Genomic DNA, 25,606 nt, shown 5'->3' with positions numbered 1-25,606 from the left:
TAGGTTCTTAAATGGTCTAATCATAAAATCCTCTTCCCTCTCTGGTGGATATAAAGATCCCACACCAAATAGCACTCCTTATCAAGTGATCTGGGCTTCCCTGGCGGCTTAGATGGGAAAGAATCTGCCTGAGACCCCGGTTCGATCCCCAGGTTGAGAAGATTCTCTGGAGATGTAACAGTAACCCACTACAATATTCTTGCTTGGAGAATCCCCATGGACAGAGCAGCCTGGGTGGGCTAAAGTTCATGGTGTTGCAAACAGTCGGATATGACTGAGTGATTCACACTTCCACTTTTCATCAAGGGGATTCAGTCCAATTTCTGCTTATCCCTGAGCAGCTGGGACTCAGTTTCCTCCAAGTCTATACAATTATTCAACCAAGCCAATCACATCTTCCTGAAAGAACCAGGGGGCACTCCAACTTTCTGATGCTAAAATGCTGGCCTTGCAGAACTGTTTATTCTATTCCTGAGTACAACCCCGATATGGCCTCTATATTTTAGGGAAATAAAGAACATCATGGCAGCATTTTTTCACTGTGGTATTGTAGTATTGTTTATAATATTGAAAAGGGGAAGTCAGCACAAATGTTTAGCAACTGAGGAATGGTGGATATAGATGATTAAATATCTATAAATATAATAAAATAATTAAATTTATCTTATGAAGATCTTTTGATGTAACAGGAAAACATCTTTGTTAGGTAATTTATACCTATATACAAAATACGTATGTAAACTACTTTACAATATGCTCCTAACATTTACTGTGTGTACCTGGGTATAAAGAAGAAAGGAAAGAAAGAGAATGTCAATTGTCAGATTATGACAGTTTTCATTTTTATCTTTATAGTTTTGACTACTACTATAATTTACTGAGGATCTCTCTATCTATTCATCCACCCATCCATCCATCCAGCTATCTATATATACACGACACACACATACTCATTTCACATACACATACAAAGAAGAGAGTTGAAAATGATACATGTATTTAGAAGACCAGATGGGAGGTTTGCCTTTTAGATTTCTAAGAGAAAAGAGAAATGAAAATCTTAATGAGAAAATGGGGAAAGATATATTCTCTATCTCCCATTAATATAGTCTTTGAACAAATGAAGATATGTAGTATAAAATTTGTATGTGTACATACATGTTTTCAAATATCTTGCAAATTCTTGGAAGTAGAATTGTTACCACAGGCTTTTTGCATGTCTGCCTCATATCTAGGTTGAGGGTGAGTTTACATTCAACATGAGCTATTTACTTTTACAGTGGGAAAGTGAAAGATTTATTTTAATTCTACTTTCTGTAATCCTATATTATTTGGAAAATTTTTCAAGTAAATTTAACATTTATAAAAGGTAGCTAAATTTTTGTTCCAGTATTTTTATTCACTATGGAATATATTCCATGGAACATGGGGGTATTTTTCTAAACTAATCTGCTGATTATAATATGATATCTTCAAGAAAGACTAAACAAGATATATAGAACTATTATTACCATCTGAAGGTTCCATCTAGAGTCTGAATGCAACTATCTATCTAAATCACCTCTATTTTAAATTTGTGGGTTTTCATTGTAAACACTCATTAGTAAGAAAGAAAAAGAAGAATGGTATTAGTATTTGGTGGAATTGGTTATAATTTCAAATTATTTCAGAAGCAAAGGAAAAAATATGCAAGTGTACAGTGAACAATATAACTATGTTCATATCTTTCTAACTTAATTGAGATTTTCATTTCCTTTCTTAGGATTTTACATGCATAATTTCTTTGGTTACATATTGGGACAGTATAATGACCCTAACCCTAACCTATATAAATAAGGTCATTGTCACAAATGTAATCATTTCCATTAAAAATTATTGAAATATAAACCAGAGTGAATATGAGGGTATGTATGTATGTATGCATGTATGTAAACTCTTTATCCTCTTTCAAATATGAGAACATAATTCATTCAATACCTCTTCATATTGCCAGGATTTGAGAGTTCCATTGGTGAAGAGAAGAAAGTGCAGTCTGATCAGCTAGTGTTTGCTTTAAAAGCTGTTCTTAAATACTTCTGCTCACCTTTCTAAAATTTTAGGCCAATAAAAATCCTTCTAATGAGTTTTAGAGGGGAAGAGAGGAAGGGACTCTATAACAGGCTTAGGGTAGAATCCCTGCATTACTGTCACAACTAGTCACTGATGTCCTTCAGGAACAAAGCAGGGATGTCTCCTCTCACTACTCTGCTCAGTATTATACCACAAATTTTAGAAAATGCAATAAAGACAAGAAATTTATACAAATTTATCCCCACTGGAATGGAAGAAGTAAAGCTGTCTTTATTTGTAGACAACATAATCTTGCTTGTAAAAAACCCTAAGGATTCCACAAAAAAAAAAAAACCTATCAGAACTAAAAACACTAGTGAGATTATAAAAATCAAATGCATTTTTATAAAATGGCAGTGAATAATACCAAACTGAAATTAAGAAAGCAATTCCATTCTTGGTGTGTATGTATGGCCGAGTCCTTTTGCTGTCCACCTGAAACTATCACTACATTGTTAATTGGCTATACTATAATATAAAATAAAAAGCTTAAAAAAAGGCAAAAAAAATCATTGAATCTTATACTCACCATGAATGAAACTTATAAGATGGAAATTATATCTCAATAAAGCTATTTAAAAAATTCCATTCTCAATAGCACCAAGAAGAATGGAATAATTTGGAAGACATTAAACAAATAAATTCTAGTTTTGCACTGAAAAATACAAAACTGTACTGAAAAATTAAAGGATACCTCAGTAAAGGTAGAGATATTACACATACATGAATTAGAAGATTCAATGTTCTACCCTAAGATTCTACTCTAAGATTCCATTAGAAGATTCAATTGTTCAATCAATTTTAAAATTGATCTATAGTTTCAATGTGACCCCTATGATAATCCCAGTAAGCTGATACTAAAAAATGTGGAGATTAAAAGAATCTAGAGTAGCCAAAACAATTAAAAAAAAAGTTGGGGTAATTATATTATTAGATTTCAAAACAATATGAAGCTACAGAGTAAGCAAAAAAGTGTAATGGTTAGGTATATAACCAAATAGAACAGAATTGAGATTCCAGAAATAAATTATTGTGTTAATGGTAGATTGCTTTTTGATAAAGATACCAAGGCAATTCAATGGGGGATTTGTTTTTTTAACGAAAGGTGCTTGTACAATTAAATATTCATTAGTGGCTCAAAAAAATGAACTTGGATGTCAGCATCATACCATATACACAAATAGGTACAAAATAGGTAACTGACCTGAATGTTTAAAGTATATAAACATAAGAGAAATTTTCTGGTATAAAACCTCTCAGAGAAAATATTTTTGACCTTGGAATAGTTCTTAATACACTATCAGCAGCATGGTTCACAAACTAAAAATAACAATAAATTGAATTCTATTAAAATGTAAATTTTTTCTTTAAAATACACCTTTAAGAAAATAAAAAGACAAGACAAAAACTAGAAGGGAAATAGATGCACTCCATGTAACTTATAAGAGACACATTCAAAATATATAAAGAACTCTTACAACTCTGTATGAAGACAAAGAACCCAAATGAATAATGGAAAAAAATTCTTAATAAATATTTTACCAAAGACTATATATGCTTTGACTTTAACCAACTAAAAATATGCTCATAGCTCAGTTGGTAAAGAATCCACCTGTAATGCAGGAGAACCTGATTTGACTCCTGGGTTGGGAAGATCTCCTGGAGAAGGGATAGGCTACCACTGCAGTATTCTTGAGCTTCCCTGGTGGCTCAGCTGGTAAAGAATCTGCCTGCAATGCAGGAGACCTGGGTTTGATTCCTGGGTTGGGAAGATCCTCTGGAGAAGGGAAAGGTTGCCCACTCCAGTACTCTGATCTAGAGAATTCCATGGACTGTATAGTCCATTGGGTTGCAAAGGCTGGACTGAGCAACTTTCACTCTCACTCTCATCATAGGTCATTAGGAAAATTCAAGTTAAAACAACACACTATCATCCACACTCACCCCAAAAGACAGACAAAACCAAGTGCTGGCAAAGGCATAGAGAAAGTAGAATCCTTAGACATTGTTGGTAAGACTAGAACATGGTACCTTCACCTTGGAAAACTATCTGGCAACTTCTTAAATAGTTAAAAAGAAACTCACCATGTAACTGAGCAATTACATTTCTAGGACATCATACAAAAATATCATATGTCCAAAGTAAAACTTGTGTGCAAATTTTAAGTGAAACCACGAAAAATCCAATGGATAAATAAATATAGAGAATTCAAACAATGGAGTACTTCTTAACAATAAAAAGAACAAACATCTGATACATGCTACAACCTAGATAAACCTAAAAAGTACTGGTAATTGAAAGGAGTCAGACATCAAAACTGAAATTGTACAATTTAATTTATATGAAGAACCCAGAAAGGGTAGTCTCAGAGACAGAAAGTAAACTTCCTGCCTGTGACCAGGAGAGGAATGCTGGAAGTGGCTATGGCTATCAGACTCAAGGGAACTTTTTGCAGTGTTTGAAAAGTTCCCAAACAAGATTGTCGTGACAGTCACACAACTCCACAAATTTATAAAAGTCATTAATAACCTGCACATTCACGATATAAGTTATACCACAAACTTCCATCCATGGAACTTTCCAGGCAAGAGTACTGGAGTGGGTTGCTATTTCCTTCTCCAGGGCATCTTCCTGACCCAGGGATTGAACCCAGGTCTCTGGCATTGCAGGCAGATGCTTTACCATCTGAGCCACCAGGGAAGCCCCACACCACAATAAAGTTGTTAAAATAATAATTTTAAAAGGGCTATCCACATTTGGTATTCCTACCAACTCAGATCCAGTGAGATCTGTACATCTGTTTCTTGTTTCTAAAAGCTTATGAAGATGGTGGCCTAAAGAGGTACAGACAATGAGCCACTATATCCAGAGAAGACACTGCTATCTTTTGAAACTAACCATTCTTAATGTTCTTCACTATTACACTTTCTAATCCATCTTTCTAACCTTGCAGATGGAGCCAGTCCATTATGGAACTTTAATATAGGCAAATATCTTTTTAAATTCAGAAGAATTTCTCTGACTTGTTTTGAACAGCTGTGTTTCTGAAGATGTTAAGATGGAGTTCTAAAAAAGAAAGAGACTCACTTCTTGAGTATTACATTTTATCTTTTTTTCTGATACTTTCTAAGAGAAAATAACCTTCTTTTGCTTGTACACTAAGGATAAGATTTTGTATCAGGTTCACTTGCAATTATGTGAGATATAGAGAGCTGATCTCATTTTAAGGATGAGTGTACTCATTCTCCAGAGAAGCCAATGGCACCCCACTCCAGTACTCTTGCCTGGAAAATCCCATGGATGGAGGAGCCTGGTAGGCTGCAGTCCATGGGGTCGCTAAGAGTCGGACACGACAGAGCGACTTCACTTTCACTTTTCACTTTCATGAATTGGAGAAGGAAATGGCAACCCACTCCAGTGTTCTTGCCTAGAGAATCCCAGGAATGGTGGAGCCTGATGGGCTGCCATCTATGGGGTCGCACAGAGTTGGACACGACTAAAGAGACTTAGCAGCAGCAGCAGTACTCATTCTCAAAATTTAAATAAGTGATAGAGCTGAACTCCAATTCAGGACTTTCTGATTCTAAAACTCATGTCCTATTTTCTCCATTTCACTGCTTTGTGCTTGGGTGACTGAAGGTTTTCAGAACTGTTGTACAGTTGTTGATCAGCACCTATAAGTATATCTTTGAAGTTTACAGTCAAAATTACATGATCTATTTGCTTAAAGTTATTGACCACTTAACAGAAGACTGTATGGATGTATTTTCCTCTGCATACATCATAAAATAGTATATAAAAAAAACAGTACACATGTGTATGTGTGCACACACCTATACATATATACAGATGTCTATGAACAATAAAGTTTTGTAAATTCCCTGACTTTGTCTCAGTTGTTCCTTAAGTTTTACTACAGTTCAGTTCAGTCACTCAGTCGTGTCCAACTCTTTGCAACCGCATGAACTGCAGCACGCCAGGCCTCCCTGTCCATCACCAACTCCTGGAATTCACCCAAACCCATGTCCATTGAGTTGGTGATGCCATTCAACCATCTCATCCTCTGTCGTCCCCTCCTCCTCCTGCCTTCAATCTTTCCCAGCATCAGGGTCTTTTCCAATGAGTCAGCTCTTTGCATCAGGTGGCCAAAGTATTGGAGTTTTATTCACATTTCAGATTCTCCTATTCAAGAGTGAATAACCTGTAGATCAAGGTCTTTGCTGGATTCATTCTAGTAACCCAGCAACTAATACAATATAAATCATACTACGGGTGTTCTATGAATAAATATTAATGAATAAAAATTTAAAATGTACTCAATATGAGTTTAAAAGCAGTTATAAAATATAATTTATTTGAATAAGTTTTTGTATAGGAAGGAAAAAAAGCTTAGAATTTTTTTCACTTATTCTATAAAGATTCTTAAAGAAGTATTTCACAAACATTTTGGCCTCAAGGAGCCGTTTATATTTTTAATATTATTGAGGGCCTCAAAGAGCTTTTGTTTATATCAGTTATAATTTTGCATATTTTCTATATTATAGACTAAAACTGAATTTGTTTATTAATGAATTTATAGTATTAATAAACTCATTCCATGTTAAAACAAAGCATTTTCTAAAAAATGCATTTTAAAAACAAAACATTTAAGAGAAAGGTGGTGTTGTTTTACATTACTGCAAAAATGTTTGATATTGAATTAAATGGAAAACAGTTGAATTCTCTTATCTGCTCTGTATACAATCTGTTGGGATGTCACACATCATGTAATCTCTGAGAAACTCTACTCTATATTCACAGAAAAATGAGAGTGCAAAAGGTAAATGTTACCTTTAGCATTACTATGAAAATAATTTTGACCTTGAAAACTCCCTGAAACAATTTTGAGAACCCTGAGGGTTCTCAGCTTAACACTCTGACAGCCATACAGTAGAAAGAATTAAAAAAAAAAAGAAACCACTTTCTATTTCTGTATGTTGTTAATATTTTGAAATTATTTTGCTTTCAGTGAGTATCAATAGAAATATATTTTTTTTCTGTGAAATGTCCATGTTTCATATAATTCTTATAAAATAATTTAAGGCTAGACACAGAATGGTCTATTAAAACACTATAAAAGATATATTTTATTTCTCCTTTCAATGAGCTTCTACAATGAAAATGAAAATTCACTAACGACATTTCCTCCTCTCTTTGGGAGCAGAAATATTACATATTACTCTTTTCTCCTTCCTTGATTATATCCCCATCTTGTTTTACAAAGGCAGTTAAATTATTAGCTTAGATAGCTTTTTCCCTATTGATGAAGCCACTGGGCACTGCTGTTTTTCTTTAAACATGAGAGACAAACAGGAATTTAACTGTTAGGTAGTTAGAACAGGAAAAAGGAGTCCAGATTGGTAGTGGCTAAAAGACAAGGAAGGGAAAAGCTTGCAAAAACAGAACAAAGGTAGGTCTGAGGACCAGAGTGAAGACCTCAGGTAAAACAAACAGTGTTACCCAGGAGTGCTGTTTGTTTTACCTGAGGTCCTCACTCCGGTCCTCAAACCCTCCTTTGTTCTATTTTCACGGGCTTTTCCTTTCCTTGTCTTTTAGCCACCACCATTCTGGACTCATTTTTCCTGTTCTAACTACCTAACATAACTATTTTCTATTATGTAAAGTTTCATACATATAAAAAAGTAGTGACAAGGCTGTAATAAAACCCACTGTAGTTAATCTTTCAGCTCCAAATTAATCAAATTATGTCAATTCTGTTCCATCTATTTCTTCACCACTTTCTACACAGCTAATTGTGAAGCAAACTCCACACAAGACATTGTTTCATACGTAAATATTTTAGTATGCCTCTCTAAAAGACATACTCCATTTTTTCATGAAAATATTAACATAAAAAATGACATGATAGCTAGAAAAACAGTATAATCTTAGGATCATCAAATATTTAGTCACTCAAACTAAGCTTTTGTAGACCAGCAAATAACAGAGATTAGCCAGGAGTGTAAATGCTCTATGCCAGGGTTTGTCTGCCACTAAAACTTCAAACTGCTAGATGTTGTTTGGCAAAAATTGCCATTTCTTGCTCTAATCTTGCATATACATTTTTTTTGTGTGAAACTGTTAGTGGCTCAGTCATGTCAGACTCTGCGACCCCAAGGACTATAGCCCACCAGGAACCTCTGTCCATTGGATTCTCCAGGCAAGAATCTGGAGTGGGTAGCAACTCCCTTCTTCAGGGGATTTTCCTGACCTAGGGATTGAACCTGGGTCTCCCACATTTTAGGCAGATTCTTTACCATGTGAGCTACCAGGGAAGTCCCATATACATGTATTTAAATCCCTTTGAAGCACTTAAGACTTATTGAAGACAATACAAATTGTTCTAAAACATTTAGTTTAGAATGAGATCAGGCTGACACAACTGAAGCGACTTAGCAGCAGCAGAGATCAGGGTACTTTGGGATACAAAGAAAATACATTCAATAGTAATGCAGGATAAATATAACAAGTATTTTTATTATTATTTTAGACAAATATTAAAATAAAAAGGAGCATGCATAGAGATAATATAATACATTACTAGTATATAATTCAAAACTATAATTCTATTTTCTCATTTAGCAAAGTTTATATATAGAGAAAACAAATTTTCAGACTAGAATAATTATAACAAGTCAATAGCTCTGATTTCTATTATTCTTATATTTTAAAAGAAAAATTATAATTTTTTCCTAATTGTAATAAAAGAAAACAAACTTTTCCCCTAATTGTAGCAAAAGAAAATAAAATAAATTGCGAAAGAAAATGATAAAGTTAAAGGGATAATTACTTTGACACAGAATATTAATACAAATAGAAAACATATTAATATAGAGTCCTAGTGATTTAGTAAAAATTGTTTGAAGATTTTTGCTGAAAAAAATAATTTTGGCATTGCTAGAAAGTATTATGTTGTTTTGCTTTATGAGCTGGAGGGAACTGAAATAGTTTGCAGCAAGTAATTATTTCTACAAAAAAAGTCCCTGGATTTTAAGACTCACTCCTGGAATGTTCATCAGTACTTAAAATAAAGTGTGCATGTTATAAAACTATGAAAGTTTGAAATATCTGTCTCTGGCTGAAGAAAAACTATCCTATCTTAAAAGGAAAATATTACACTCCTAATCAAATCATTCTCTATGAAAATAAAGGGAAAAAATTGCTTAAATCAAAACCTGTTGCAAAACCGTAAGGTCTAAAATCTGCAAAGAACAACAGCAAGTACACTGAAGAAATACCACTTTTTGTCCTCTGTTATATCAGTCCTTAAAGAAAAAAAAATGTCTAACATATATGCTATGTTAGATATACCACTGACATACATTCATATGTATTGATGAATATTTTCTGTTGATATAGTGTCTATTTAACACAGAAAATGTACTTGAGTGAGAATACAAGTAATATGCATACTTTGAAAATTTATTAACTTTCATAAAATTTATACTTCTACCTCACATATATAAACAAGAGAACTTTTAATAATCTAAATGCAATCTGAGATTTGGATTAGATCCTTGACCAGAAAAAATATTAGTGGGTCAGTGTGGAAACTCAAAATTTGGATAAGGCTTGTAGGTATTTTAATACCATCATATTAATGTTGATTTCTAGTTTTGATCACTTTTTGTGGTTAGATGTTAACATTAGTGAAACTGGGTAAAGAGTGGGCAAAAGAACTGATCATTCTATCTTCTGAGAGCCCAAAATTTTTTCAAAATAAAAGTTTAAATTTTCTGTCATATGGTTAATTTAAAGAACACAAACAAATAAACAAAAACTGAACAAAATTGATGTTTAAATTTACAAGGTATAGGGAATTTATTCCTTAGTAAAATTTAAGTTAGTTTCTGTGTAAGAATGTTTTATGGTTCTATGACCATATTACTCAACAGTGCAATAATTATGGAGCATTTACTGTTATGTACATCAAAAATAAAGATACGGAATGATCTATATATAAATCATTTAGTAATGTATCATATTAATAATTATGACATTATTTTTTATATTTAAATATATAGCCTGATTATTTTTTGAAAATTTCCAATAGACAGTTTTTGACAGAAAAATGCATTTTCTTAAATTTAATGTCACCTAAACAAATCCAAATACATATCTCAACCAGATATTAAAGTAAAAAGAACCAGATTATTTGATTTCTTTTACCTGAAACTGTGTGATCCTTAGAGTCTCTTGTTATTTTTATCCTTGCATGTGGAAAGATGTAGTGAACAGTTTTCCCATCCATCTGTATAATCTAAGATATACGTAAGATATGGTGAAAAAGCAATGTTAAAGACATTTAAAGGACAATATACATAATTATCTTTTTTTAAACTACAGTGATTCAACCAATGAAAACAGAAGATTCTCAAATGATGACAATTTTAAGCATTTAATACTACATAATGATATATTGTTTTCTGAGTTAATATAGTCTTCACATTTATAACCAGTTTCTCTTGCAAACTGATTTGTTGGGTTTGGAAAATCAATAAGCATATGTTAACACATAAGGATATCTATTACTATGGTAAGACATAGAGAATGTCTATGGAATTGACCTCTGCTGATTTTGTTTTTGGACAGCCTAGAAATAGAGAGGCATTTTTAATTTTCAGCCATCAAGCTTAAAGGGAGAAAAGACAAAGATCCTCCTACTCTGCATCTCCATCACTTTACCAGGAATGCATATTTATGTTATGTTGATATCACTGTGGAATTCTGCTTCTGCTGAGCACATCTGTCAGAAGTTTTAGGATACACCTGATGCTGAGACTAATTCTGCATAAATAAATAAAATCTTGGCTCATTTTTAATATTTTCTGAGGCCTTCTTTGTATGCAAAGGCATTATTTCTCATTTAATTCTGACACTCCTTCAATTAGAAGAAACAACATTCAATGCCTTTGTTTCAAATCTAGGATTTCTATTCTCATTAACTGAGACTTGAACATGAGAATACTATAGACTGTGTTATCAGTGTTTCCACCTGACAAAATGAGATTTCTGAAATAAAGGAAATTAGCAAATGCAAACTACTGCTGTATATTTTATGGAATTTGGCTTTCCAAAGAGATTTGTGAAATAATGAAAGACAGTAATAGTAAAATCTTCATAAAACTATATTAATAGGATTTTAATAGTATGAAATTTTGTATCCATCACTTTCGGAGAATTTTTAACTAGAATTAGATAAAACAAGGTTTAGTAAAGAGACATTTAATATTACCCATTTCAGAATGTGTTTAGGTAGTGTTTGGGTTTACTAAGATAATACATTAACTAGAATTAAAAGGGTGTTCCTTTTGTGAAGAAAAATTCTCTGGAATATTCATGTTATTTTAATGTGCCTCTGAAAATTCATCTTTAAAATTGCTAGAATTGTGGATTTTAAAAGAAAGATGCACTGAAAAATGCAAACAATGCCAGCCTTTAGGTTTTATTCTCTTTAGCAAAGAATAAGCTTAATCAGGCCTCTGATGAACAAAAAAATTATCCTCAGACAACAGCAGAATCCTGTCAAGTCCAAAAATCTTATATGAATTCTGCAAAGTAAAACTAAAATATCATTTGCATGATTATAAAAATCTCATGGTCCATATAATCAATCTAGACAATGCATACTATTAATAACAATAGCTTTGTAAACCATTGTGAATCCTGTATATGTTCATGACAAAAGAGTGTGCATTTTCCTTTTTTCTTCCTTACTCTACCCTCTTCTGTCTCACTCTCTTTTACTTTCTCTCCTGGACTCCTTACTTTCCCTCCCTTCATCTTTTCTCCTTCTTCTACTTCCCTTCATCCTCTCCTTTCTTCCTCTTCTATCTGCATTAAAAATCTTCATTTTAAACTATGTGAACTGAAAATCTTAAAACTATCAGCTATAACTCATATTTGCTTTGTTACTATAGATAATTCATTAATATTACGTATATTATGGTGCAATCTCAAAATCAATAGAATGATCTTGGTTCGTTTCCAAGGCAAACCATTCTGCATCTCAGTAATCCAAGTCTATGCCCCAACCACTAATGCCAAAGAAGCTGAAGTCAAATGGTTCTATGAAGACCTATAAGAACTTCTAGAACTAACACAAAAAAAGATGTCCTTTTCATCATAGGGGATTGGAATGCAAAAGCAGGAAATTGAGAGATACCTGGAGTAACAGGCAAGTTTGGCTTTGGAGTACAGAATGAAGCTGGACAAAGGCTAACAGAGTTTTGCCAAGAGAATACACTGGTTGTAGCAAACACTCTCTTCCAACAACACAAGAGACGACTCTACACATGGACATCACCAGATGATCAACACCGAAATCAGGCTGATTATATTCTTTGCAGCCAAAGATGGAGAAGTTCTATACAGTCAGCAAAAATAAGACCTGGAGCTGACTGTGGCTCAGATCATGAGCTGCTTATTGAAAAATTCAGACTGAAATTGAAGAAACTAGGGAAAGCCATTAGACCATTTATGTATGACCTAAATCAAATCCCTTACGATCATACAGTGGAGGTGACAAAGAGGTTCAAAGGATTAGATCTCGTAGACAGGGTGCCTGAAGAACTATGGATGGAGGTTCATAACACAGTATAGGAGGTGGTGACCAAATCTATCCCCAAGAAAAAGAAATGCAAGAAGGCAAAGAGGTTGTCTGAAGAGGACTTATAGCTGAGAAATGAGAAGTGAAAGGCAAAGGAGAAAGGGAAAGATGTACCCAACTTACAAGTATTTCAAAAGAAATTATGTTCATGAATTGGCCCTTTATATTTATGAAACAGCAACTCGTGTTAACATATCTTTTATTTATACAGACATTCATTCTTTCCTTTATTTAAATACCTTGTATGCCAGATGTAGCAGACAGAGTATCAAGCCTTGTGTTAGGCACAGAATAGACACCATGGTGGATGATACAGGGAGCACTTGCTCTCTAAAAGTTCACAGCCCAAGACACAATGCATGGAGTGATACTGTAGCACAAAGTAGGAACATTTGTGGGGAGATGGTGGTGGTAATGTCGGAGAAGGCTTTCTGCAAGATGAGGCATGTGCGTGAAGCCCTGAGTGATGAACAGCATTAAGTCAAGAGAAAAGAGGAGGAAGACTGTTCGGGAAGAGGAAACAAGACATTCAAAAGCCCAGAATAAAGAAAGAGAGACTTTCAAAGGAGCCCAAGGTACCTCAGTATAGCAGTCACATGGGAAGTGCACAAGGCTCGGGCATTAGTGCAGAATGAACGCATTTTGTCCTAGGAGAGAAATTTTGACCTTTGCAATGATGCTGTGAATGGTATTAGTTCTATTTATTGATGGAGTGATTAAGGAGAAGAAGAAAGAGGTCAGGTGATCTCTTCAATTCACAAAGCAGAGTTGAATTCCTACTGAATAGTGTGGAGGTTAAACACACAAAAGGAAACATAGAGATTTGCAGATTTAGCTTCATAATTCAAATGATTTTGAGTCTAAAGTCAGACATATTCTGCTCTCTCTGTTTTACATTAAATAATTTTTAAAGCAGATACATTAGTGTTTATATGTTTTGTCTAACATATAAGCAAAAAAACCTATGCAATACTCAAAACTGAAAAATATGTAGAATTATAAACTAATAAAACAAACATCCATATAACCACCACACAAAGAAAGAAAGGGAGCATTCATAATTTCTTTTGAAATATTTGAAACATAGAAGGCCCCTTTTTCTGGGCAGTGTACAAGTGATAGTTCTGTCAATGGAGAATTATCCAAAGACTGATGTCAGAAACCTTGCTCTTGGGGAGAGGAACAGGGCAATTAATTGACATCAGTCCTATCCTCTGGCTTTGTCCCTATTTTTATCTGGCAGAAGCAACACTTACCCTAAATAAATGACTAAAACAAGAACGATACTTTGTTATTCTTTCTATACCAAAATATAATTTGATAGGAATAGAGTATTTGAAGATAAATATTAAGAGAAAAACACATGAACTTCATTTAAATGTAATCAAAACATGTCATCTCCGATGTAGCTTTCACACAGAGAAATTTATAAAGAAAAATAAATTACTGACACAAAAGTCAGTATATTCACTACTTGTTTGAGAGAGGTTGAAAATTACAATCTGGAAAGGGGAAAATTATAATCTGAAAAATTATAATTCCCTTTGTAGATTTCAAGGGGAAGAAAACACTCCCTTTCCTTGTGTGGTGGTTATATGGCTGTTTGTTTTATGATTAATTTATAATTCTACATGTTTTTATGTTTTGAGTATTGCATAATTTTTTGTTTATATGTTAAAAGGGTTTCCCTGATAGCTCAGTTGGTAAAGAATGTGCCTGCAATGCAGGAGACCCTGGTTCAATTCCTGGGTTGGGAAGATCCCCCGGACAAGGGATAGGCTACCCATTCCAGTATTCTTGGGTTTCCCTTGTGGCTTTCTGGTAAAGAATCTGCCTGCAATGCGGGAGACCTGGGTCTGATTCCTGGGTTGAAAAGATCCCCTGGAGAAGGGAAAGGTTACCCACTCCAGTATTCTGGCCTGGAGAATTCCATGGAATGTATAGTCCATTGGGTCTCAAAGAGTTGGACACTACTGAGCAATTTTCACTTCACAGCTTAGATAACAAAATATAAATGTGAAAATAACTTTTAGCAATGAGATACACATTAAATTTACAAGGAGTATTATATTTTCTATGTTATTAAACAAAAAAATTCATTAAATCATTCTCAAATGTAACTTCTCTGTTTAATTTTGGTATTACATTGCTCTATACTTATAAATTCAAATATAATGTGTTATGTCTTCAGTGAATCAAATCATAAATTCTGTAGATGTTAGTAACAGATAATTATGAACAAAAAACTCATTATGAATATTTATGTTTCATTTACATATAATAAGATAGAATTCTAGAATATAATTTTGGGGGATGGACACTGATTATTTTAAAATATATCCTGCAGAATATTAGTTGGATAAATTAGGTGGACAAGACTACTCTGATTTGACACTCAGAAGTGTTGGGAAATAACTGTATGAAAGTTATGTTTTTAGCTCCTCAGTTTTTATATTTCATCTTATCAAGATTCCTTGAAAGGATCTGTATTTTCATTATCTTGATCTTGGTTTGTGCAAAATACTAAACTTTCAGAGAAACAAACAAGATGAGTAAGGTACAACAAATAAGTCATTACAGAGAGATTCCTATAATGAAAATAATTCAAGGAAGTTATTTTCAGTTGACAAATTGACTATTTTTGTAATAGTAAATAAGAGATAAACTAAAAGTTTTAAACACATCCAGAATGATTCTAATTTTAAAATTTTCTCATTTCCTAGCTAGATCTATTCTAGATCTAGAATAATTACAATAAACAGATAACAGATTTCTATAAAGTATGAGAACATCTAGAAGAGCACAATAAAATTGAGAAAATATTTTATCTGTTAGAAATTTGTCTAAAAAAACCTGAAATTGCTTAGGAAAAAATCAAATCTATAACCATAGATCCTATCTTTTAGATAGCACTTTTACATGCAAAAGTCTTGTTTTCTTTTATCCCTTAACATGGCAAATACTGAGTTATATTACAGTAAATTCATATGGTTCTTTTTTGTTGTTTGAAATATAGTTGTCAGCTTATCAATTAATCATTAATTAGACAGGATGATAAAAGAATTAATGTACATGATATAGTAACTATCTCTTCTGTGAGTATCTTAATGATCATAATGAATACAAATACCTGCAAATACCTGATCCATTAAGGCAACTGATTTAAGGCCTTGTGACCTACCAGAGGAATCTCCCTCAGGTTATCCAACTGTTAATTTCCCTAGTATCTATCAAGGCTCGATTTAAACATCATCTCTTTTGTTCTAAAGTGAATAAGATCATGAGTTATGGTATTATATTTATGTAACAGTTAATAGTATCCCTTAGTTTTTTTAACCTATAGACATAACTAATAAAATCTACTTTATGAAAGTTATTCTGAATATAAAATCCAATAATGAACGTAAAAGACTTCCATATAACATCAGTTCCCTTATTCCCAGATGAAGCCTTCTCTGTTCCCAGCTGCTTGGTTTGATCATGTTCTTATTTGCTATTTCTTGACAGCTGGGCATATTCTAATGGAAAGCCCTGAAATTACTCAAGTCTATTTTACCCTATATTCTGTAAGCTCTTCAGGGTTTCATGTATTTTCTTTGGATGGAAGTGTTGGGTATGCTGTATAGCTTAATTATCTGTTAGAGGCAAAAAAATCACTTAAATTGCTTGGTAAGAAGCATCACAGCTATGCTTCAATGTCAATCAGTCATGGCTGATGAAGTAAGGCAATTACCACCTTAATATGCTGAAAAAAAAATCATTTGTGAGCTTGATTAATCAAAGTCCTGTGTATTTTGGGATAACTGAGTCTCTTTTTTTTTTTTTGAGAAATCTAAAAGACATTGTTCAATACAGCACTTACTTGCTCTTGGTGTTGACTGAGTGGTCTAGAGTGGACCAATCTTTCTGGCAGTTTTCGATCTAGACCATGTCCATTTTCCAAACGAGACTCCCTGGGTTTGTCAAACCAATCTGTTTCTTCACGACGGAGGTGATAGGCTTTGGAGACCAAGGAAATATCAAACATTGCAACTCCAACTAATACAGATGGCAGAAGGCAGTAGATGATCTGCAGTACCAACATGCTTTTGGGCTTATTAACCATTCATGCATTTCAAACACAATTCCCAGTGGGATCAGAAATATCATCTCCTGCGTTATGTTAAAAATTCTGTATGAGGGAATAACCTAGAAAAAAACCCACGTGCTACCTGTCAACTTTTCAGAGCAAAGGAAGACAAAAGTAACATTTAAATCAGGTGAAAAAATAAATTTAGATAGTGATTGGATAAATAAATGAACAAATGAATATTTCTCAAAAGTCGTTCTATTCAGTCTCAGTCCATCAGTCCACCTCCTCACTTCTCCCCACTATATATCACCCAAATCTAAGGAAAACACATTTCTTGGATACAGAAGATTCAATTATTTTTCCATTATCATATCAACCAGGACCAATATGTGGCTGCTAGATTTGGACATCAATTGAGCATCTTTTGAAAACGTGACACATCTATGGCATTCATAACTAGATGAAAATATTTATTTTTAGGGGGATCCTAGGTATCAGTGCTAGGAACATGTGTGTACCATAATCATCTGGTAGCCTAATTTTAAAAATGTATCTACTAGAATTTTTCATTAAAAATTAAACAATTATTTTCTGTGGGATCATAGATCCAGGAATTAAAGAGTTGGTAGGTTGCTTTCTGTATTTACAATGTGACAAAGCTTAACATTTTAAAATACTTTTTTGAAAATATAACTATATTTGTATATATAACTACTATTTAAAATTTTTTATCTTATTAAATTCTTAGCACTTTCAAAGACATTTTAAAGTTCTTATCTAGTGATCCCAAATCATTATTTACCTATTGTATAGAATTTGACTTTATAGAAAGTTTTATGCATTATAAAAGGATCCCTAATTAATAGTCTCTGGAAGTGCACTGTTACTTCCTAAATGGCAGATGGAGCACCTCTTCTCAAGTATTATCCTGAAAGATCTGCTGATGATGCTATCAATCTACATCTTCCTGAAACTCTGGTTTTGATAATGCCATACTATTGAGTATTCCTCTCTGTCTCATTACAGTTCTCTTTCTGTCTGCATCACTGACTTCTCTTCCACTACTTTCTCTGAAGACTTTTTCCCAAGCAATTTCCATTAGTTCTTTCTTGGCAGGGCTGGCAAAACCACAGCAGATACAGCATTACTCACCTCTACATCTCCCGTGATCTTGGTCAATGCCTCTGATTAACCACAGAACTTTCTCTCAATAAACACAGAATGATAGACAATGTGTCATCATTTAGTCAGTCTTAGATCTGAGGCAATACAACGGTACATACCTGGTTTGTGGTTGTATATGTACTTGTCTGATCTCCCCTATTAAGACTCTAAGCTGCTTGAAGGTAAGTCTCACGTCTTCTGTTTTTTTGTTCTCCCTCAATACTAAAAACATTGCCTTGCAAATGCCACAATATTCATAAAGTATTTGGGAAATGAATGACATATAGGAAAATTACTCATCAACTAAAGAAAATTAAATATCCTAATTATGATAAGCACATTTTAAAATCAATACTTGTCAAATGAACCTCATTAATAGTTACACATTCTTTTCTCACAATCTATTCAGTATTAACTATGGTTTTTCATAGTTTTCCCTCGACACCAAGTGATTAAATTTATGAATGATACATTCAATATAATTTTGATAAGCAAACAAAACAAATCCATTATTTAATCATTAGTCTCTAAAACATTAGATGATCACCAAACACACTAATATTTTATTTTTATATATTTAATAACGTTTCTCATAAAAATAGTCTATACTGATTTTAATAAATGACTACCTTGGATACTGTACCTGATATCACTTGAATATATACTTTGCTAATTGCACTTAAAATATGAATCTTCTAAAATGTTTCCTTGGCTGTGTCTATACAAATAAGACAGAATTTCAACTTGATATACATTTTGTCAATTTATTTCCAATACTGATGACATACTTTGTCTGTTTTATAACTCTATATGTAACTAAGTTAGGATAGCTACCATGCTTTGCATAGGAATTTATCAATCAAGAGAAACTAGATTAAGTAAGTGTTCTCTTAAATCGAATTCTATATTCACCATTTATAGCAAGTTGGTGTGTGCTAGGTTGCTTCAGTCGTGTCCGAATCTTTGCAACCCTATGGATTGTAGCCTGCCAGGCTACTCTGTCCATGGGATTCTCCAGGCAGGAATAATGGAGTGGGGTTCCATGCCCCTCTCCAGGGGATTTTCCCATCCCAGGGATTGAACCCAAGTCTCTTCCATCTCCTGAACTGACAGATGAGTTCTTAACCACTAGGGTCACCTGGGAAGCCCAATGGCAAGTTGGACATAAATGCTAAAGTTTGTAATTGCAATTGTCTGATCTGCCATGGTAGATCCAAACTTCAAAAACTAAATTTTACAATAATAACAACATTTTCCAAATTAAATAATTCATTGAAGATTAGCATCCCCTTGTTCTAGGCTATTGATATTTTCTTCTCTTAAATGTAAAATGCAAGTAAGCTGTTTTGGGGTCCAATTCTATTCTGTATAAAATATTCCTCGCAATTTTTTTTAAGACTGGATGTACTGATGCATTTTTTTTAAACATGAGTATATTTTAAAAGAATGTTTTCAATGATTATTTGTGGTTGCAAAAATATAACGATTGTTTCTAGTTTAGTTTTTCTCCAATCTACTCTAGTCGTCCTGTTCTGTTCTTAACCAGGAATGAATATTAAGTTGTAGAGTTTAGGCTGATGGTCACAACTATTAAGCAACATAAATTGTGCCTACCTCGTCACATTCTGCTTTAAAAGCTGTAACAAATACAGATGAATTAAAAAGAAAAAAATTATATCTACCTAGATTTTATCTCAAATGAGGTATTTCAAAATTACCTGGAGTCATATAGAATACATCTGAAATATATATTTTTGTCTATAACCAAGAGTTTAATTGAATTCAGAGAAAGCACACAATAAATCTGAATAAATCTGAAATCAGTTAAATTTGCTTTGTTTACATGATACTAAGTAGCCCGTTGGAATGTTATATATTTCAAGGTTGTTTTAGTATCACTCAAACATAGATATAGTATATATGTGGCAAAATTTATTTAAAAAATCTCTAATACTTAATGAGTTTATAATGTCATAAGTTATGTGATTGGGAAAAATATTTTTTACTCTTTTTCTTAATTACTCATGGATCCCAAGATTTAAAAAAAAAAAAAAAAAAAGCAGAGCACTGTTCACCAGAAGAAAAAGTAATACGTTTATGAGATACAAACACAAAGAAAATACAGAACATTTAAAAACATCACTACAGTTCACACAGATAATATTACATATAAAATTCAATTTGTTATAGTTTTCTTTGTATAATTATGTACCAACATGATTTACATTTCTTATCTGCTTCATTTAAAAATAACATTTTAACTCAATTTAACTTCATGTAAGTTTCATTTTGTTTCCTTTTCTGGTGTTATCTTTACACATTTCTTAATTTTGGGTGTTGCACGATGTCTCGTCCAAATTAGTTTAAATTATTTGCTGGAGATTAACATGCTTTTTTAAATCTGATCTTTCCAATACTTAATAAATGTTTTTGATAAGTATTTTTTGATGTGTTTTGATATTTTATCAAAACAATTTTCTTATTGTCTTTGATGACTATGAGTACATATTATCCAAACATATAAATCAGAAAAACTTGGTTATTTTTACATGGTTGTATGTAAGTAACTCTCATATTTCAGAATATCTAGAAACATCTGTATGTCTGGCACCATGGTGGCAAAATCTATGATGAATAAACGAATTTGTCAAATTCTCTCCAGATAAATGTACATTGTACACACAAAGCCTTTGGTGTTTAGTTATATGATTGACCTGTTAATTTTTATTTTGCTATTTTACAGATAGTATTATTGATGAGCCTATTTTTCTGTAGAAGTCATTATATATCTAGGTAATAATGTGCGTTAAATGTGGACTGTGAAAAAAAGAAGAGTTTCCATATAACTCTTAAACTTAACTATAATGGTTGATTCAAACAACTGTCTAAAGTAAAAAAAAAATAGTTTTATTTAATTGGCTAATTATCAATAAAAAATGGTCAATCCAACAGCTCATAGAGAATAAAACAAATAAGAAAGTAACTGGTCTATTGGAATTTCACTAGGAAAAGCAGTCTCTTCTCCTTCAGATCCAGTGATTACTTTTGTCCTGATCTAACCTACATTTAAACTTCTAATATCATCTTGGTGTCGAGATACAGAAGAAAGAAAATCCTTTTCATGAAAATATATTTTCCTGCAAGCCCCCCAGAGAAAATGTTAGATTTAAAAGAAGAGATGTTAGCTTAGAGCTTTTCCATCTCCAAAGTCATGAAGTAATACATTTTATTGGATGAGAAATATTTTATTTTTAGGAGTCAAGCCACACATATTCAAATGTAAACCATGGATGGAGAGGGAAAAAAAAAAGAACCAAGAGTAGTAAGTCCTCTTGGCATGGGAAAAATTCACATTTCTGCACTTCTTCAGTCTTGTCCTCTAATTTAGACTTGGTCAGGTCATTTTCTAAAATCCTTTTGGTTCTATATGATTTAATAAAAAAACACCATAAAGTTTTTAGGTAAGTATGTACTTGCCATATATCACTTGGTCTATATGAAAAACTAGTAAACTATTTAGTGCAAAAAAAAAAATGAAATAATGCAAGAAGGAAACCCATGGAAAAGGCTAACTGAACACACAAGGAAAGCTTCAGCTCAAATACCTAAATTCACAAAAGCAGTGTACAAAGTTCAAGTTTTAAGATCTAAACAGTGCTTCATACATATTGACCAGCATATGGATAATACTGTTGTTTACTGTCAATATCATATTAGGTACTAAGGTTTTAGTATGTAATACAAAATGTACAATGTACAATGCTTGTCAACTATGGCATTCACAATGAGAGAGAAATTAAAATACAAGCCTTTTATTCAAGGAGATTATAAAACTGTACATTATGCTAACATTAGGGCCTCACCTGAACGTTCTCAAGAAGAGAACATTCTCTGAATTAACAAACACTGATCTCACAAATGATAAATAATTTTCTACTACAAAGTCTAGTGGAATAGTCAATGGCTCAAAACCTTAATCATTGCACAAACTGAAAGAAACTAACTTTAAAAATAACTTTTGAAAACAAAAGAAACATACAACAAAAAACTTTCCAACTATAGATTTAAAGGATGACCATATTTTATTGACACAATTATTTGATAATGGTTTTGGAAAAGTAGACACCACACAAATCAAACAATCAAGAAACAACAGTAAAAGGATAAACTAAAAAGAAATAAAGAGCATGCTATGAAATCTATACACAAGATAGAATTTGCATTTACAAGAAATAAAACTGAAGTAAACATGCAAAAGACACACCAAGAAAAATAGAATACATTCTTGGAGAAGGAAAATTAAACATGCAGAAAAATAAGAGTTTGAGTTTTGAGAGTAGCAAGGTAGTTTGAGGCCCAATTTACCTTCACTGTCTGACATGGCATGCTGGAAGTCATCCATGATGAATGCTATGTCACGGTCGTAGCCTCGAGTCCGTGATTCTTCTCTCATGTGTTGCTGAACTTCAGGCAAAGAGTGACTTGATCCAAACTGGTCCCTGGTGTCTGCAGATATTGGTGGCAGGGGTCCAGCAGCAGCCCTGGCCATTCCCATTGGCTGTCCAACAGGACTGAGTGGACTTTCCTCTTCAGAATTCTGGGCCACAATTGGTATTCTTCCTCTACTCTGGCTAATAGGCAAACTAGTAGGCTTAGTTCTCCCAGAAGGTGATGCATGACTAAATGAAACATCTAGAGCTTCAGCCTCTTGAGCTTTCAGTCTTAGAGAAGAGCTAGAAGAATCTCTTTTAATTGATAAATCTAGCCCGTAGACAGAGGAAGGTCTGGAAGAAGGTCTGGACCTGCTGCCACTGCTGTATGGCTTATCTGCTTCATCCTGCAGAGCTGACCGTATGGTATTTCCTAAGGTGCCCAGTCCTGTGCCAAGAGATGATCCCATAAATTTTTGTTGGTCTGTAATATTTTTTCTGAGGCCAAAAGTAATATCATCTTGAAGAAGCCTTGCCCTGGAAGAAATGCCACCAATAGATGAAGTGCTTGAAGTCATATAGCTCGAATAATCAGGTTCAAGGTCTCTACTTTCTTGAATAGGTGAGAATTTTGACATTTTAGGGTCAATTAGTGATTTCTTATGCTTTGACTGCTTTTGATAAAGTATGGCAGCTGGTAGTTGTTTCGCTGCTTGTTTTTCAAGTGTGAGTCTACTAATGCTGTACTTCTCAGATTTTGGAAAATGTCTGTAACTAGTATCGGCATGGTAATAATGGGAAAGACCAGCAAGGTGATCTAAGCTCTCGGCTCCTCTACGGAATTCTTGTTTAATCTGTTGTTTCAGAAGCTTTAACTCATAAGGATCCTCCATTGGGTCTTCCTCTGCTTTCACGTAACTATGCAATCTGGACGAAGTCTGCAGAGGTGCTAGGAAATCTGTCACTTCTTGAGACCTACGTGTCTCAGTGGTTCGGAGGAGACGGTCTGTTTTTGACAGATCTTTTTCATGAAGGCTAAACGCAGTGCTCAGAGCTGCTGTTCCTTTGGTAATCTCACCAATGTCATCAATTAAGACATAATTTCGTGAAGTATGATGGTCAATATCTGCATAGAAAGAATCTGCAGATATGCTTGATATTGGACTGCTTGCCATGCTACTTCTTTCCTCCAATCCTATTCTCAAATCTAAGCTGTTGTACTTACTACCGAGATGGGAAACAGCATATGTATTATCAGTAGAAACAGGTGCTATCATCAGGGGTTGGTTGCGAATCACCTCGTAGTTTGAAGTTATCTTGGGCTCCAAATATAATGCAGTTTGCCGTGGCTTTTGTTGTATCACCATCATCTGTGATGGTAACTGATAAGAAGGTTGTGGAGTTGGTGTAGGTTGAGCTTGAGGTGTGAAAGACATTGTTGCCACAGCTTGGAAGGCTGGCTGAGTCTGATAAGGTGAAACTTCCTGATGGTACAGAGTCTGTTGCTGAAAGTGGGATTGTTGGGTATATGGGGTGGGTGCTTGAGTAGGAAGAGCAGGGGAAGAGTATTGGTACTGGGTATAAGGACTCGTAGGAGGGACTAGCTGAGATTCTGTTTGGGTTTGTGGTGGAATAAACTGGTTGAATTCCGTTTGGGGAGCAGTTCTTGGTCGCTCGATGCCATGCTGACTTTCAATCCGGGTTGGTCTGGTGCTGCTGACCTCACTGTCGGACATGTAATCACGATCCTCAGCTACTCCCTGGAGATAGGCTCTCTCTCTCTTTTCTCTCTCCTTTAATAAGGCCTCTTTCCTCCTGTTAATCCCCATTTCTAGGTACCGTAACTTGGCATCAATCTCCTTTTCTTCCTCATCGAGTTCTGCTTGTTTCTTCCTAAGCTTGGCGGATTCCCTTTCCACAAGATCAAGCTCTCTGTCTATATCCTGGAGAATCTTGGCTCGGGCCATCGTATTGGTTCTGCAGATCCTTCTCCTGGAGACTGTGCCCATCGTGCTAAAGGCGGACTGAGTTCCTGTGGAGGTCTCTTCAGGTGGTGGGTTTGGCAGAGTTCTCTTCACTTTTTTCTGAGTGCCAGAGGTTGTTGTGGTTTGAGAACCTTTTGCCTAAAATTAAGTAAATAAAATACAATACTTTACTATCAAGGAAAAAAGTTAAAGGTCAAAAACCCCATAATTTACATTTAAATAAAGGTGATTTCATATATGTTTTAGCTTTGAGCACATAATAAAATTGTACCTATAATTTCAAGTATCAGTCACAGTTAAATGAGAAATAATTTTCCCCTTAGTAAACTGTTACAAATTATTACAACTTACGTAACATTAGAAATGAGTTTTGAAATGAGGCACAAAGTGCATTGCTAGGCAGGCTTATATTTTAGTTAGACTCTTGGAAGAACTCTAAAAACTAATTTTTCATCATATTTAATATACATATTATTACTTACTGAAGGTATACCCAGAGTATTTGTGTTAACTAAGTTATATTAGTTAAAGATACTCATTGTCAAGAGAATTGTTTGCTTCTGTCTCACCATTCCTCTTTTACCCCATGAAGTGTCAGTCCTAAACCAATCATGAAATGTTTTGAAATGAAATCCTCTCATTCTCTACTATCTGCCCCCACCAAAAGAGTTACCTGAATAATTTCCTATTTACTCTTTCAATATTTTTGTAACAATGTGAATCTATTTTTTTTTCCAATGTTGCTATTCTTTGGTGATTTTAGCTTCTTATTAATATGCTTTAGTAAATATCACATGAAGCAAAAGGAAATGAGCACAAACAGTACAAAAATTCATTGAGGGTTTTCTGGGAGGCTCAATGGTAAAGAATGTGCCTGCCAATGAAAGAGACGGGTTCAATCCCTGGTCTGGGAAGAGCAACTAAGCCATGCACTACAACTGCTGAGCCTGTATTCTGAACCCAGGCCCGCAACTACTGAGCCCCTGTGCCCTAGAGCCCGTGCTCTACAATAAGAGAAACTGCCTACATGAGAAGAGTGCACACTACAACCAGAGAAAAGCCTGAGCAGCGAAAAGATGCAGCATAGCCAATAAATAAATAAATAAAATTATTTAAAAAAACATGCTGAAATCTTTAAAAAATATCAGAGAAAGAATATAGGTAAGCTGTCAGATATTTTCCATTTTATTTGGTTAA

General features: G+C 33.8%; 1 protein-coding gene across 1 annotated transcript in view; it reads right to left on the bottom strand.

Annotated features, from left to right (window-relative positions):
* PCLO (piccolo presynaptic cytomatrix protein) overlaps positions 1-25,606 on the bottom strand; it is a 381,893-nt gene that overhangs the window by 126,756 nt on the left and 229,531 nt on the right. Inside the window, 3 exon segments of the mRNA XM_040260713.1 lie at positions 10,319-10,409; positions 16,621-16,757; positions 22,360-24,547. Of these exon segments, the coding sequence (XP_040116647.1) occupies positions 10,319-10,409; positions 16,621-16,757; positions 22,360-24,547 (2,416 nt within the window).

Source organism: Oryx dammah, unplaced genomic scaffold (assembly GCF_014754425.2).
Source record: "Oryx dammah isolate SB20612 unplaced genomic scaffold, SCBI_Odam_1.1 HiC_scaffold_18, whole genome shotgun sequence".
Classification (NCBI taxonomy): domain Eukaryota; kingdom Metazoa; phylum Chordata; class Mammalia; order Artiodactyla; family Bovidae; genus Oryx; species Oryx dammah.
The sequence above is the reverse complement of the archived record's forward strand: the minus strand, read 5'-3'. Positions and strand labels throughout refer to the sequence as shown.